Source organism: Brassica rapa, chromosome A09 (assembly GCF_000309985.2).
Source record: "Brassica rapa cultivar Chiifu-401-42 chromosome A09, CAAS_Brap_v3.01, whole genome shotgun sequence".
NCBI classification, from domain to species: domain Eukaryota; kingdom Viridiplantae; phylum Streptophyta; class Magnoliopsida; order Brassicales; family Brassicaceae; genus Brassica; species Brassica rapa.
The window spans coordinates 27,261,747-27,278,358 of record NC_024803.2 but is presented as its reverse complement, the minus strand read 5'-3'; the positions used below and the strand labels follow the sequence as shown (position 1 = coordinate 27,278,358).

The following is a 16,612-nucleotide window of genomic DNA, read 5'->3' as shown; positions in this document are numbered from 1 at the left end:
AAACAATCCATGAAAGACCCAAATGATCATAAGCTGCCCGGATTCCCCTCAAATTCTCCTACAATTGAGTTTTTTCAGCCACTGTGTTATAAGCATTAACAGCACAACATACAAACTGTTCCCCTGTTCCTGAATTTTGTACAACACAGATGTACAAGTGATAACTTGAGTACTCATATGCAGTCTCGTTACTACCACTGATCCGAATAGCAAAACCAAAGTCTGCCCAAAGGATGGTAACCAAAATTTGTTTTGGAACTCCAGTTGGGCATAGCCGCAGCCATACACTTTTGATGGTTATCCTCTTGCACACACGTCTCCAATAAACAACTCAGATAAGGCTTTTCACTCTGAATCCAGTTACGAAGGGCTTAATGCTTGCATGTTATGTTAATCCACGCATGTTCCATGCAAAGAATGACGTCATAACTTCCTACCGGAAGATGTTTTGGATAGTCTCTGCAAACAAGTAAATTTCAAATCCTTAGCACGCACAAATTTGGACCGAGAATGCTTATGAAATGATGTATTGCCAGGCTTCCTTCCCTGAGAGGCACTTGGGATGCCGTTATCTCCTTGCCACCCACTTTACTATCTAGTATATTCCCATCTTCAACATCCTTACCAACCTCGCCACCTTCATCCACTATATTTTCCTCCATCTTTTCTTCAATATCTTGTAATGGACTATACTGAGAAGGAAACACCACTATCCTTTCCATATCGTCTCCATTGTGCTTCCTTGAATCAACAATAGGTTGTCCTCCTTCCACACCAGAATTCTGCCCCTTACCATAAAATTGTTGCCCAGTTACATGAAACTTTGGCATGAAATGCCTCTGTGGTAAGCTCTGATAACTTTATATTCTGCAAGTCCTCACGATATGTTGTTGTAACTTCCGCTAGTACAATCTCCCCAGTGTGAGCTTGATTCCCTGAGGGATCCTTTGGAACCGAGATGGGCGTGAGCACATCTAACTCCTGGATGGGATCAACTATTTATCCATTCGTTGACCTTACATCCTTCCTACAGATCAGAAGAGGATCAGCAAATGGTGAAGTCTCTTCTGCCCGTGGAGTTTTCTTCAAGATTTCTACATTTTTGCATGTACGCTCTACTGCCTCATGTCCCCATCCAGAGCAAACATTGAAGCATGAAAGAAACCATGGGAACTTGACCTATACTGCTTGCAATGTACTGTCTTTGTCTCTGAAAGAGACCTTTTCCACCAAAGGCTTATTCAAATCAATTTCCACCAGTACGCGAGCAATATCCAGTATGATGCATTTTTCTGTGTTGGAATGAAGCTTGACATATCTTCCTGTTTCCCTGGATAAGCACCTTAATCCCTTATGAGAATAAACATTATTGGGTACACTCCGGAGATCAATCCATAATGGCATTAAAGATAGATCTGATGTGTTTGAGCAGATTCAGGAGTCCAAACATTGATTACCAACGGAATATCAGTGATGTGCCAGTACTTCCTCTGAATCACCCGATCTCTCATTTGACTATTCTCAATCCGAAACAGCAATGCGTTCTTGTCAATGAACTGAACATCAATGTTTGATCCAGCTTTAGGTGAAACCTAGATGCGATTGACAGTCGCATGGATTAATCCTACATGAGGCGCTTCCTCATTAAAGTAAACCACGACATAACTTTTCCAGAGAAGCTCAGCTTCATCAAAAAATCTCATCTGGAATCCTGATCGACGCAACATACTTCCCTCTAACTGAGAATCCTGTAAAAAACCCTTCATCAACGGTGAGTGCCATGAGTCTGTCTCACCTACTGCGGACCCATCTTTATCCCTGAGCCATCTCTCGAAATCTGCACACTTCCCTCTCGAGATGGTTCCTGCGCAAAGCTCGACGCCTCACCCTCAACTCCTTGATTCAGATCGGTCTGCACAAGTCTAGTCATTGAGTTGCCATCGATAGGAATCAACTGTAGATCCTTGCTCAATTCCGAAACCTACAGACTCAAGCCCAGATCTCTGACATTTGTTGGAGCAGTCATCATCTCCACCGCAAGGCATCTCCTTGCTTCGCTATCCAAGGTGTTGTCGCCATCTCCTTCCGTTTCTGTTGCGGCCGTTGCTAGGGTTTCTGTCTCACCTAGCGCCATCGACGTCGCCATCTGTTTCAATTTATAGTCAACCTTTTCGCTTTTTCAATTATCTGGCTGAGCACAAGAATTTTTTTACCGATGGTCAAGGAAATGTGGGACTCAACTGAAAGACTTCACCATTCTAGGACAGCTCTTTCTAGCTTTCACAAAAAACCAAGATGCTAAAGCAACTCATTCAAGTTCTGAACATAACCCATTATGGAGACTTGCCAGCTCGAACAAAACAAGCTTATGAAGAGCTCTGTGAGTGTCAGAATGCTGCTTTACAGGATCCTACAGCTGGAATTTTTGCTAAGGTAGCTGAGGCAGCCGAGAGATAGAATAAACTGGTCCGTATTGAGGAATTTTTTTTTAGGTAGAAGTTTTGTGTCCGATGGCTTTAGGCTGGTGATCATAACAGAAAATTATTTCATCGCATGGATCAGACTCGGAATGCCAGAAATATGATTCGCTAGCTGGTTAATTCTCAAGGAGAAGTTCTAAACTCACACATGAATATAAAAAAGGAAGTCGTGACCCATTTTCAGAGGTTTTTGCAGAGTCAAGACCCCATGCTTGAAGATGTTTTGGTTTCTCATTTACAGAATCTGCTGACATACAGATGCACCAGTGAAGCCACTGCAGCAACATAGATTTACAAGGCGTTGTTATCTCTTCCAAATGACAAGGTTTCTGGTCCTAATGGATTCACTAAAGAGTTCTTTCTGGCAGCATGGCCTATCCTAGGAGGTGGTTTCATTGTTGCGATTCAGTATTTCTTTATCTTTGGCTTCCTACTCACATGGGTAAATGCGACAGTCTTGGCCTTGATTTCCAAAACAGAAAATGCTCAGACAATGAAGGATTTCAAGCCTATTATTGCATGTTGTAATCTGTTATATAAGGTAATTTCTAAAGTTTTGGCTAACATTCTCCATGTTATCTTCCTAGACACTATCGAACTGAACCAATGTACGTTTATTGAAGAAAGGTTATTGTTGGAGAATGTATTGCTAGCCCCAGAATTAGTAAATGGGTATCATCAGACTGCTGGTAAGGAGAAGTGTGCGGTTAAATTTGACATCTCCAAAGCCTTTATACAGTTAGATGGCTTTCATCACCTATATTCTGCAAATAATGGGATTGTCTTCTCAATTCATCAATTGGATACAGCTTTGCATTTCGACTGCGGCTTGACTGTGTAAATTAATGGCAGCTTGGAGGGGTTCTTCGCTAGTGCTCATGGCATCAAACAAGGTTGTTCTATGTCTCATTGCATGTATGTAATTCTCAACAATGTCCTCTCAAAACTCTTGAATAAGGCAGTAGAGGCAAATGAGTTTGAGTACCATCCATGATGCAATCTCAAATTAACCCTAGAGCCAACTCTCTCAAATAAAAGATCGAATGTAGCACTTGGGATCGAATTCATAGGGGGTAGGGGCACACAATAGATCATCTCAAATGTAATATTAAACTAGGCAGATAGAGTATTAAAACAATAAATAATGAATAAAGCAGTAAATAAGATATATGAGTTTATGTTCACAAATAAGATAGAAGCTAGACTTTCAGGTTAGGTAATCCAAATTATGATATAGTTGCTAAGTGCATGTGATAACCATTCTTAGAATTCGAATGCTAATGTAAGATATCCAGCTCTCGCTGCGAGTCTACGTGTTTGAATCTATATCCACACTCTCGTATGTGACACGAAACAAGTATCGATCGATACACCTATAGGGTGTCGATCGATACATCTTACAAACAAGCTTTAAGCTTAGATCGATAAGTTCACTAAATCAGTTAAATCAGCTAGCTATAGCTCGTGTCTAACAACCTAACTCAGCAGAATTACTATCAGATATGAACCTACTCTCGCAGTTGTGAAGGATCTTAGATAACCACCTTAGCAGTTCTAATATCAATAAATCATCATAACCATATAAACCCTAAGCCTAACAAGGTAACTACTCAGACATAATCAAATAAGACATAAAGATAAACTTAATGAATTGCATAACTAGATTAAAGATTAAAAAAACCAGAGCTCCAATAAAATACTCTGAAGGAGTTCTTGGATCTTTTCTCCAGAACCTTAAGCTTCTAAGAAAACTATAAATCTTTGTTTGTATTGTTTTTTTTTTTCCAAACAATGGCACAACTTATATAATCTAGGTTAAAACTCGTCTGGGGCATTCTTGTAATGTAGACTTCTGGGCCCAAATCTTGATATCGGTCCGTAAAGCTTCTCTCATTGGGTGTCGATCGACACCAAAAATGTGTGCCGACCGACACTTCCTTTGGGTATCGATCGACACCAAGAATGTGTGCCGACCGACACTTCTTTTGGGTATCGACTCTGTCTCCTTTTCATTTGCTCAGCTACGGGTTTGGCTCCAATTAAGCTCCATAATCTCTACAATGTTGCAGAATGTACCTAAACCTGTAAAGACACTAGAATAGACTCCAAACATAACATAAAGACTCTAAATAAAACATATACTATGACATAAAAAGTGGTCAAATTCATAGTATATCAATCCATAATGCCAAGGAGTTAAGCTTACTCATCTTAGCTTCGCTGATAACATTTTAGTTTTCACTGAAGGCATAGTTTAGTTGCTTGTAAGGGGTCTTGACTATCATGAAGAGGTTTGCTCGAATGTCAGGTTTGCATATTAACGCTGCTAAGTCTTCAATATTTACATCAGAAAGTAACTTACGGGCGCTCTACAATGCTGTTTTATCACTGGGAATATGAGTTGGTACTCTGCCCATTCGTTATTTACGCATGCCCTTAGCTACGAAGACTCCACCAGCCATGATTACGAGCATAAGATACGAAGTAGAATGCTATGCTAGTCCAACAAGTCCTTATCCTTTGCAGAAAGGTTGTAACTGATCAAGATTGTGATCATAAGTATAGTGAACTTTGGAGCTCGACTTTCATCTTACCAGCTAAGAGAAAGCATGTGTAGCGCTTTTTTATGGTCATGATCTCCACAACAAAATAAAAAAACAAAGGTCTGTTGGAAAGACTTATGTTATCCCAAAGCAGATGGAGAATTAGAAGTGAGGGAGTTTTGGATACTTCAAAAGTTTTTTCTTTAAGGCTCATTTGGCTACAATTCTTTTTGGGGTCTGCTGGATTAAACATTATTTACTTCGCTACAATTCTTTCTGGGGTATTAGGGATGACTCAAAAGAGTCCTGGATATAACGTAGATTGCAGAAGATGAGGGAGGTTGCTTATCAGTTTCTGAAAGTGGAGATTGGCGATGAGAAGAATACTCATTTTTTATTTGATAATTGAATGGGATATAGCCGCTTGATTGATATTTCAGGTGAAGTGGGTACTACATATCTTTGGCTGAGGCGACATGCTAAGGTCAATGAAACAGTTACTGCGAATGAATGGTGCATTCGAGGTAATCGAAGTCGACAATATCATGCTCTGTATGATAGCATTTTGGCAGTTGAGGTGCCGAGTAATGATTAAGGAAATGACGTAGTTCCGTGTAAGCATGAGACTAATGATTTTTGACCTGAGAACTCAGCCATTAAAATATGAGAGCAACTACGATCGCGTAGAGACGAAAAGAGATGGAGCGGTATAGTTTGGTTTGCCCAAGGTGTTCATTGGTTCTCCTTTATTACTTGGCTCACTATAAGGAACATGCTGTCTACTGGAGATAGAATGAGACAATGGGGGTACAGTGCATGGATGTGAGCTTTGTGGTAAACGAGAAGAAACAAGAAATAACTTGTTCTTTGTGTGTCTTTACTCTTACACAGTATGGAAATCACTTGCATGACATCTTTTGGGAAAACATATCAATCTGGATTAGGAGCAAACTTTACTGCATCTTTCGCGAATGGATCATAAAGGACTTTTTACTGTTTTGGCTAATATTTCAGACTTCAATCTACTATGTATAGAAAGAGAGGAATGCTAGGCGATACGAGCAAGCTTGGCTTATTGACAAGCAATGAAGAATAGGATTATGTCAGTTAAATATCACTATCCGCACAAGTATGTAGGCCTTCTAAGACGCTGGTTGAAGATTATTCTTTAATAGATGTTCATATTTTTTTAATACAGTCTAAAAAACTCATTTCCAAAAAAATTGAGATGTAAATAACATTTTTTTTGACATATCAGTAAAATTGAAAGTTAATAAAAAAAATATCATAATTACTTAATAAAAATAAAATTATACCAATTTTTTTGGTTTTGCCCGATTTGTTTTAGCGGTTCAATGTAGAAAATTAAGGTAGAGAATGGCGACCGCTCAAATGCGGAATTCATTGCGGTATTTGCAATAACACTTTCATTTCACCAATCATAAGTTATGATAAATAATAATATAATAAATCTTTTAGTTATATTAATTTATGTAAACATATTAAGAATATTTTAAAATAATATAACTTTGAAGGGTAGTGAAAATTCAAAACTAACAAAATTTGATTTTGTAGCAAGGGGACAATAGCATAGTTTAGTTGTTTTCTTTTCCCAAATTATAAGGCAAGTAGAAAAAGGTAGTGAATGTTTTTACTTATGAATGTATTTGACTTTTCCGGCTATCTACAATATTGACTTTTTCATTTGCAAGTTGTAAGCAGTGACGCATCGTTTTGCTCCCTCCCTCGATCTCTCCCTCGCTCTCATAATAACCAGCGACTGAAACAAATCCCAGAGAGAGAGAGAGAGAGAGAGAGAGAAATCTCAATCCAAGATTCTGTTTACGTCTCCGTGATTTCCTCCAAATCTCCGGCAAAAAAACTCTTCTCTTCCTCGTCGCTTTCACTACGGAGGTTTAGTTCTTTCCTCTTCCTCTTCGTTCAAGCGGGAGAGAAGTAGTTAGCACTTTCGACTTCGTGATTATTTCTTCATATCACTGCTAGAAATCATTTTAAGCGTCTGTTTTACTTTTTTATTTTTTTTGAAGAAATTTCTTCAGGGAATCTATGGCTTACGATATAAAAAGCTAAACTTATTGGTGCTTGTCTCTGTTTCCCCTTTTTGACGATGAATCATTCAAGGGATAAAATAAAGTTTGCCTCCACTAATAAATGGCTAGAAAGCTTTTACACCTTTTTATTTATTTCACCCTACGAATATATTTAGTCTTTTCCGCTTTTGTTTTTGCTTTCTCACCTCTCATTGAGTACATAATCATAGCATATTTCCTTTTCCCTGTAATTAAAAGTTCATTTTTCTCACTTGTCAAAATAACTATGTTTTGATTTTATTTTGCAGAGGAGAGCTAGAGGATTGTTTGTTGTATCTTGTCATGTGCACTAGTATCTGAGTCGATTCAACTTTGTAAGCAGAGGGGATCTTTTCTTAACGAGGAAGAAGATGGGTTTTAAGCCGTTGGATTGGTACTGCAAGCCGGTTCCAAATGGTGTCTGGTCAAAGATGGTTGATTATGCCTTTGGTGCATACACGCCTTGTGCTATTGACTCTTTTGTGCTTGGCATATCTCATCTGGCTCTGTTGATTCTCTGCCTTTACCGCATTTGGCTCACCGTAAAGGATCACAAAGTGGAGAAGTTCTGCTTGAGGTCTAAATTGTATAACTATTTTCTGGCTCTCTTGGCTGCTTATAGTACTGCCGAGCCTTTGTTTAGATTGGTCATGAGGATCTCACTCTTGGATTTGGATGCTGCTGGGTTTCCTCCTTATGAGGTCTGTCAACATCACCCTTTTTTTTATACATTTTATGTTGTTGTTGTTTGCCTGAAAGGTGCTGTTTTTTTTTGTGTGCTTTCTTTGGCAGGGGTTCATGTTGGGTCTTGAGGCTTTTGCTTGGGGCTCTGCATTGGTCATGACTGTTGTTGAAACTAAAACATATATCCGTGAACTTCGTTGGTATGTCAGATTTGCTGTCGTTTATGCTCTTGTGGGAGACATGGTGTTGTTAAACCTTGTTCTCTCTGTCAAGGAGTACTATGGCAGGTCGGTAAATCTGCAATCTCTATTTTGGTTTATTCAAGTTCGGTCTGGTAGGATGAACTTACATGCTTTCTGTTTTTCTTTTTTCTTTTTGCAGTTTTAAACTGTATCTTTACATAAGCGAGGTGGCAGTTCAGGTTTGCACATTAACACTCCTTTTTGCAGTCTCTAAACCTCTGTTTACCATGTGCTGTATCTAAATTAGATTGTAGATGATACAATTGTATTTTGATAGTGTAGATGGTGGCTTTTGGATCCAGGTTGCATTTGGGACTCTCTTGTTTGTGTATTTCCCTAATTTGGACCCTTACGCTGGTTACACACCAGTGCCGGCTGAAACCTCAGAGGATTACGAGTATGAAGAGCTTCCTGGAGGAGAACAAATATGTCCCGAGAGGCATGCTAATTTATTTGACAGTAGGTCACTCTATGTACTCCTCATTTCCGTCCTGTGGTTTTGGTTATGTATATTCTTCTCTCTTTGTTATGAGAATCACCACAACATTTCTGATCTCTCATATGTACTTATACCTATCTGAGTTGGTAATCTTCAGAGCATTTAACACAATGAATTGTCTACAGTCTCTTCAACTTCTTTTTGACTTATCCTCCAGTTTCACTGGAAATAAACTTAGGGAAACTGGATTGTGACTAGAAGACAGAAGCTGCAATATTTATTCTATAATAGATTCTTCAACCTTTGTTGAACTTTGACTATTGTGTACTTTCTTACAAATATCTTTTTCCTCACAGGAATTTTCTTCTCATGGTTGAATCCATTGATGACTCTGGGATCGAAACGGCCTCTCACCGAGAAGGATGTATGGCATCTAGACACTTGGGATCGAACTGAAACCCTCATGAAAAGGTATGGTTAATCTTTGAAAACTAGTAACTGCTCTCATACTGTCTACGACTGGCATGGTTGAGTGATATATATTTTATCTCCTTCTCTTAGCTTCCAGATGTCCTGGGAAAAAGAACTAGAAAAGCCCAAGCCGTGGCTCTTGAGAGCATTGAACAACAGCCTTGGGGGAAGGTAAAGAGAAACATCTTTTTAGCCATGTGTTGTCGTCTCTTTAGAACATGGATTAATTGTTTGGGATTGACATGATGTGTGATTTTTAAGAACAAGCAATCCGGTTGTAATAGAATATGCATTGTGAATAACTAGAGGTTGTTTAATTATGTTTTGATGCATTTTTAGTTCTATAACAGAGCTGTTACTTTTCTTTTCACAATCTGCCTTAATTATTTTTCATCCTTGTGGACTTGCTTATAGAAAACTGCTTCTGCATTTTGTAGGTTTTGGTGGGGTGGGTTCTGGAAGGTAATTTTATTTATTTGATAATACGGAAGTCTTACATTTCCTTATTGATGTGTGTTTGTAACTGGTTAATCAACTGTTTTGACATTTTAGTCTAAAATAAATTGATTGTATCACAGATTGGGAATGACTGTTCTCAATTCGTGGGGCCTCTTCTACTGAATGAGCTTTTAAAGGTTTGTTTCTATCCCCTTTTACCCCTAGTTCAAGCTGTGCTTGAACCTATTTAGCTCACTGCTTTGTAATTTTTTTTTGTTCACATGAATTGCTGAGATGGATCCATATTCGACTGACCAAAATTAATATTTAAACGTTCTTAGTAGATTTGAAATCCTATCATTCTTTGGATATTATCTGAGAGATATCTCACAGTGTGGTCTTAAAACTTTCTGCAGTCAATGCAACTTAATGAACCAGCCTGGATAGGTTACATCTATGCAATCTCAATCTTTGTTGGAGTGGTATGCTTTACATTCCTTTTGTCATCTCCCTCTTTTAATCTCTTGCATGTAGTTAAGATGATGTATTTATAGCATACTCAATCTTTGTTGGAGTGGGATGAAACAAGGTCTATTGTTTCCGTAGATTGTAGGGGTTATAGCACCAGTTTTACTTCTTCTTTTTTAAGTTGGGTTTATTGTTCTTCGGACGCAAATCTTGGAGGTCTTTGTTTTTATGACTTTTGCATGTGAAGGGTTTTGTTTAATGTAGTTTAGAATATGACATTGACCAAGGGATTCGTAGCGCTTGATGTTAATGTTGACATTTTCAGGTATTGGGGGTTCTGTGTGAAGCTCAATATTTCCAAAATGTGATGCGTGTTGGTTACCGGCTAAGGTCTGCACTGGTAAGCTAAAGTTTCACCTCAAATTTCTTGTGCTACTTTTGATGCAAAACCTCTGCTGCTATGTTTGCTAAAACCTATAACAGATGCTTTTAGAGTGTTTTCTTTCTGCTGATGAATTCCTCTTTTGGTAGATTGCTGCTGTGTTCCGAAAGTCGCTGAGGCTAACTAATGAGGGGCGGAAGAAGTTTCAAACAGGAAAAATAACAAATTTAATGACGACTGATGCTGAGTCGCTTCAGGTGTGTATATATTTGTTACCTTTTCCTCCTTTAGCTTTGTCTGCTTCTCTATATCAGCTTTGTTTTCTACCTCAGAATGAGTCTAAAATGCAATGTATCAAAAAGATCCTCTCTCCTGCAAGTATTTGACTCATACGCTGTTCATTGAACTTATGAATTGCAATTTCATTTTCCACAGCTTTTCTTTTGTTAACCAATAAAACCAATAAATTTGCTTGATTAGTAGAATAAAAAGAACCTTTCAACAATGGTATTTACAGCTGATAGGCTGTTCATTTTTCTAAAGTTTCTTCTGTCTGTGACAGCAAATTTGCCAATCACTTCATACCATGTGGTCGGCGCCATTTCGCATAATTGTATCACTGGTTCTCCTTTATCAACAATTGGGTGTTGCCTCGCTCATAGGCGCATTGTTCCTGGTCCTTATGTTCCCTATACAGGTCCGTACCTCTTTGTAACTCATGCTTTTTTTTTGTCTATAGGTTGGTTTGCTTTTTGATTTCTTATTTCTCATCTGTGACCCGATTGTCTCTGCTTATCTCTCTCAACCTCAACTGTCTTTCTGTTCAATGACAATGATTCCTTATATTTACTTTTTTTGAAACAGACTGTTATTATAAGTAAAACACAGAAGTTAACAAAAGAAGGGTTGCAGCGTACAGACAAGAGAATTGGCCTGATGAATGAGGTTTTAGCTGCAATGGATACAGTGAAGTACGATACTTTTATTAGACTTATTAATTTCTTGCATGGTTGGAAGTTTGAGGCAATGCTTGACTCATTAAATCAAAATTACTCTAGGTGCTATGCTTGGGAAAACAGTTTTCAGTCCAAGGTTCAAACTGTACGTGATGATGAATTATCTTGGTTCCGGAAAGCACAACTTCTCTCAGCGGTATGGTTTAAGCGCAGTAACTATTATATTGACTGCTTCTATAGACAGCATGCAAAGTGTGTCTGATTGTCTTGTTACTATTACTTTCTTCTATTTCATTGAACATTGTTTCAAGTTTTGTAGCCATGTGTAATCATGCATGATCTTTAATATAAAGCGCATTGCTGTATTGCAATTTCCTCTTTTCATGTAAATATTTGACTCATTCTTGATCTTCCATTTGTTTTGCAGTTCAATATGTTCATACTAAACAGCATTCCTGTTTTCGTGACTGTTGTTTCATTTGGTGTGTTCTCATTGCTTGGAGGAGACCTGACACCTGCAAGAGCGTTTACGGCTCTTTCTCTATTTTCTGTGCTTCGCTTCCCTTTATTCATGCTTCCAAACATCATAACTCAGGTGATTTCTTGCACCATGCCTTCATTTCTGGGTGCTGAATGACATGGCGTCATTTGTAATGATTGCTTCTAATTGGTCCTTCTGTTTTTCCATCACTACCTCTTTTTATAGACCAGTCATTGTCTTAATTTGTTTCGAGATGCTGACCAGGCTTGAATTTTGTAGGCCGTAAATGCTAAGGTATCCTTAACCCGTTTGGAGGAGGTATTATCGACGGAAGAGAGAGTTCTCTTACCAAATCCTCCCATTGAACCTGGACAGCCAGCTATCTCAATCAGGAATGGATACTTCTCCTGGGATTCAAAGGTCTAGTTTGTCCTACCTCTTCACTTCCTTCCATCACATATTTTCATTGAAGTAAGAAAATGAACAACCAATATACGTTTGCAGGCGGAAAGGCCAACCTTGTTAAATATCAACTTGGATGTACCTGTTGGCAGCCTAGTTGCAGTAGTTGGCAGTACAGGAGAAGGAAAAACCTCTTTGATATCTGCTATGCTTGGGGAACTTCCTGCAATATCTGATGCGATAGTTACTCTTAGAGGATCAGTCGCTTATGTTCCACAGGTTTCATGGATCTTTAACGCCACGGTAGGTGCTTATATGCTTCTGTGTCTATAGTATGGTTCTCACTGCAAAGTTTTCATATTATCCTCTTTGACATAATCTTAAGTTTGCTATGCATTATATGTTTTCTATATAATGGTATGTCCTTTTAGATACGTTCGAATGCAGAAGCGATTTTGAGATGATGATTGTAATTTGCATTGTGTAGGTACGTGACAATATATTGTTTGGTGCTCCTTTTGACAAAGAAAAATATGAAAGGGTGATTGATGTGACTGCACTGAGACATGACCTTGAGTTACTGCCTGTAAGTTTCTTTAGGGGAAGACGATTTTTTTGGTAGCATGGAATTCTATTTTCTAGTTCTCATGTGTGTAAGTTTGTATCCTATTCTTTCTCTTGATTGATAGGGTGGTGATCTAACGGAGATTGGAGAAAGGGGTGTTAACATAAGTGGGGGACAAAAACAGAGGGTATCTATGGCTAGGGCCGTCTACTCAAATTCAGATGTGTGCATATTGGATGACCCATTAAGTGCCCTTGATGCCCATGTTGGTCAGCAGGTAAACTAGCCATTGCCTCTTTTGGATAGTAGTATACTCTCTTTTTTCTTTCTCTTATAACTGCTTTTAAGCAAACATTATTATCTGATAGTTGAAACTGGCTGTTATAGGTCTTTGAAAAATGCATAAAAAGAGAACTTGCCGATAAAACTAGAGTTCTTGTTACAAACCAACTCCATTTCCTATCACAAGTGGATAAGATTTTACTTGTCCATGAGGGAACAGTAAAAGAGGAAGGAACATATGAAGAATTATCCCATAGTGGCCCATTGTTCCAGAGGTTAATGGAAAATGCTGGCAAGGTTGAAGAATATTCAGAAGAAAATGAAGAAGCTGGAGCTGATCAAAAATCTGTAAAACAAGTTGAGAACGGCAACACTAATAATCCGCAGATGGAAGGAACCGAGTCAAAGAAATCTAAAGAAGGAAACTCTGTGCTCGTTAAGCGTGAAGAACGTGAAACTGGAGTTGTGAGTTGGAAAGTCCTAAAGAGGTAAGTTGGTTCTTTCTTCTTCTGTTGTTGCAATCTTCCTTTGTATATATATTTTTGTAATGACTAAAGAGGTGTTACCATGTTCCAGGTACCAGGATGCACTTGGAGGTGGATGGGTGGTGATGATGCTTCTTATATGCTATGTCTTGACTCAAGTATTTAGAGTTGCAAGCAGCACTTGGTTGAGTGAATGGACTGATGCAGGAACTCCAAAGAGTCATGGACCCTTATTCTATAATCTTATCTATGCGATTCTTTCGTTTGGACAGGTATGTGTTGCATTTGGTAAATGATTGAGAGAAGAAAAGGATACAGAGAGCTCTTTGGTTTTGTGCTAAGACTTATTTATCTTTGGTTGCAGGTCTTTGTGACGTTGGTCAATTCATATTGGTTGATCATGGCGAGTCTCTATGCAGCTAAAAAGATGCATGATGCTATGCTTGGTTCCATACTAAGGGCTCCAATGGTCTTCTTTCAAACCAACCCATTAGGACGGATAATCAATCGCTTCGCCAAAGATATGGGCGATATTGATAGAACGGTGGCAGTCTTTGTAAACATGTTTATGGGTTCAATAGCACAGCTTCTTTCAACTATTATCTTGATTGGCATTGTCAGCACTCTCTCCCTGTGGGCCATCATGCCCCTCTTGGTCGTGTTTTATGGAGCTTATCTCTACTACCAGGTAACATACCTTTTAAACGCAATACTGATCACTGTTGTGTACTAAACCATTCTTTCCTTATTGTAGAACACATCTCGTGAAGTTAAACGTATGGACTCCGTTTCAAGATCCCCAGTTTATGCTCAATTTGGAGAGGCATTGAATGGACTTTCAAGTATCCGTGCTTATAAAGCATACGACCGCATGGCTGAGATCAACGGAAGATCAATGGATAATAACATCAGATTCACGCTTGTAAACATGGGTGCAAACCGGTGGCTGGGAATCCGTTTGGAAGTTCTTGGAGGTCTCATGGTATGGTTGACCGCGTCATTAGCCGTTATGCAGAACGGAAAGGCAGAGAACCAACAAGCATTTGCATCTACAATGGGTTTGCTTCTCAGTTACGCTTTAAGTATTACCAGCTCTTTAACAGCAGTGCTAAGACTGGCGAGTCTAGCTGAGAATAGTTTAAACTCTGTTGAGCGTGTTGGAAACTATATCGAGACACCATCAGAGGCTCCATTGGTCATTGAAAACAACCGTCCACCTCCTGGATGGCCATCGTCTGGTTCCATCAAGTTTCAGGACGTTGTTCTTCGTTACCGCCCTGAGTTACCTCCTGTGCTTCATGAGGTTTCTTTCTTCATTTCTCCAATGGATAAGGTGGGGATTGTTGGAAGGACAGGTGCTGGAAAGTCAAGCCTCTTGAATGCCTTGTTCAGAATTGTGGAGCTGGAAAAGGGAAGGATCTTGATTGATGAATGCGACATTGGCAAGTTTGGACTGATGGATCTACGTAAAGTTCTTGGAATCATACCTCAAGCGCCAGTGCTTTTCTCAGGTACGTCCTCACACGGCTTCTGCTACCCTTTTTTTTTTTTTACGCCAGATGCCCTCTTGGGCTAGACCAAAAGGCCTAAGCCCTCACGGATTTATCTTTGGGTCGGTTGCTCCAAAAAAGGTCACGGTGGAGTTGGACCAGATAAATTATATATTAGACTTTCTTTGGTCTAATGTCCGATGTGAGACTTGGATTTGCTTATTTACTCGAACAGTAACTGATGCCTCATTTTATATGTAGGCACTGTGAGATTCAATCTTGACCCATTTAGTGAACACAACGACGCTGATCTTTGGGAATCTCTTGAGAGGGCACACTTGAAAGATACTATCCGCAGAAACCCTCTTGGTCTTGATGCTGAGGTACTTTTTTTAAAAAACATTTTATCCTCTCTTGAAGGTCTCTTGTGTTCATTAGAGTAACTCTTAAGTATATTTGGTCAGGTTACTGAGGCAGGAGAGAACTTCAGTGTTGGACAGAGACAGTTGTTGAGTCTTGCACGTGCATTGTTGCGAAGATCTAAGATACTTGTCCTTGATGAAGCAACTGCTGCTGTTGATGTTAGAACTGATGTCCTCATCCAAAAGACTATCCGAGAAGAATTCAAGTCATGCACTATGCTTATCATCGCTCATCGTCTCAATACCATCATCGACTGTGACAAAGTTCTCGTCCTTGATTCTGGAAAAGTACGCAAAACTCCATCTTCTAACGCTATATATTTGCTTTATATCTTCAGCTAACATATTTGATATTTTCCAATGCCTCAGGTTCAGGAGTTTAGCACACCTGAGAATCTTCTTTCAAACGGAGAAAGTTCTTTCTCGAAGATGGTTCAAAGTACAGGACCTGCAAATGCCGAGTACTTGCGTGGTATAGTGCTTGAAAACAAACGTATCAGAGAGGCTAATGGTGATGATTCATCGCAACCTTTAGAAGGTCAGAGGAAATGGCAAGCTTCTTCTCGTTGGGCTGCAGCTGCTCAGTTTGCTTTGGCTGTGAGCCTCACTTCATCTCACAACGACCTTCAAAGCCTCGAGATTCAAGATGATAACAGCATTTTGAAGAGAACGAAAGACGCTGTGGTCACTCTACGCAGTGTTCTCGAAGGGAAACACGATAAAGAGATTGACGAGTCTCTTACCCAAAATGATATCTCTAGAGAGCGTTGGTGGCCATCTCTTTACAAAATGGTCGAAGGTAACGTTGTTGTTAAGATCTTTCTCTCTGCTACCTAATAGAGAACTTTTTCTTGATTCTAAGATTTTGAGTGTTACACATTTTCAGGGCTTGCAGTGATGAGCAGATTGGCGAAGAACCGAATGCAGCACTCGGAATACAGTTTAGAGGGGAGATCGTTTGACTGGGACAACGTGGAGATGTAGACGAAGAAAGGCTTTTATTACTTGACCCATAGAGATGTCATTTTGATGAACTTTGTTTTTGCGTTTCTTGTAACACACGTGACAAATTGTCCATTTGTTGTTGTCTGATTATAAACTACGCTTCTTTTTGATGAAAACAAAAACTACGCTTCTTTTGGCAAGGGGAGAGTGTGTTTGGTTGCTGGGACAGTGATATCTGATTGGAAATGATTTTTCTATGTTCGGGTCAAATGCTGAAATGCTCTTTCCGAAGAAAATATAATCTATCATATTCAGTATTTTTTTTATTTAACATCAAAAAGTTATTC

At 39.1% G+C, this 16,612-nt stretch overlaps 1 protein-coding gene across 5 annotated transcripts; it reads left to right on the top strand.

Moving 5' to 3' along the window:
- The first annotated feature begins 6,655 nt into the window (after window positions 1-6,655).
- Window positions 6,656-16,522, top strand: LOC103840401 (ABC transporter C family member 1). Of its 5 annotated transcripts, none has more exons than XM_033281340.1 (28): window positions 6,656-6,937; window positions 7,383-7,814; window positions 7,906-8,084; window positions 8,179-8,218; window positions 8,342-8,498; window positions 8,835-8,949; window positions 9,040-9,120; window positions 9,387-9,411; window positions 9,528-9,584; window positions 9,804-9,869; window positions 10,181-10,255; window positions 10,387-10,494; window positions 10,800-10,934; window positions 11,102-11,208; window positions 11,296-11,389; window positions 11,621-11,788; window positions 11,954-12,094; window positions 12,179-12,379; window positions 12,564-12,662; window positions 12,766-12,918; window positions 13,029-13,411; window positions 13,500-13,680; window positions 13,773-14,096; window positions 14,163-14,919; window positions 15,160-15,281; window positions 15,363-15,608; window positions 15,690-16,119; window positions 16,207-16,522. In XM_033281340.1, exons 2-28 carry the CDS (start codon window positions 7,485-7,487, stop codon window positions 16,302-16,304), a joined length of 4,872 nt encoding a protein of 1,623 aa, XP_033137231.1. In that variant the 5' UTR covers window positions 6,656-6,937; window positions 7,383-7,484; the 3' UTR covers window positions 16,305-16,522. The 5 variants fall into 5 exon arrangements, with proteins under 5 accessions (XP_033137231.1, XP_033137233.1, XP_018510350.2 ...); XM_033281342.1 differs by having other exon boundaries at window positions 6,656-6,982; XM_018654834.2 differs by having other exon boundaries at window positions 6,656-7,000.
- Window positions 16,523-16,612: the final 90 nt, after the last annotated feature.

Bases quoted from the DNA above. Each gene is read 5' to 3' on its own strand.
- LOC103840401 (XM_033281340.1), top strand. From the start codon at position 7,485: ATGGGTTTTAAGCCGTTGGATTGGTACTGCAAGCCGGTTCCAAATGGT. The intron at 14,920-15,159 runs GTACGTCCTCAC...TTTTATATGTAG, and splicing joins AGCGCCAGTGCTTTTCTCAG to GCACTGTGAGATTCAATCTT. The intron at 15,609-15,689 runs GTACGCAAAACT...CCAATGCCTCAG, and splicing joins TCGTCCTTGATTCTGGAAAA to GTTCAGGAGTTTAGCACACC.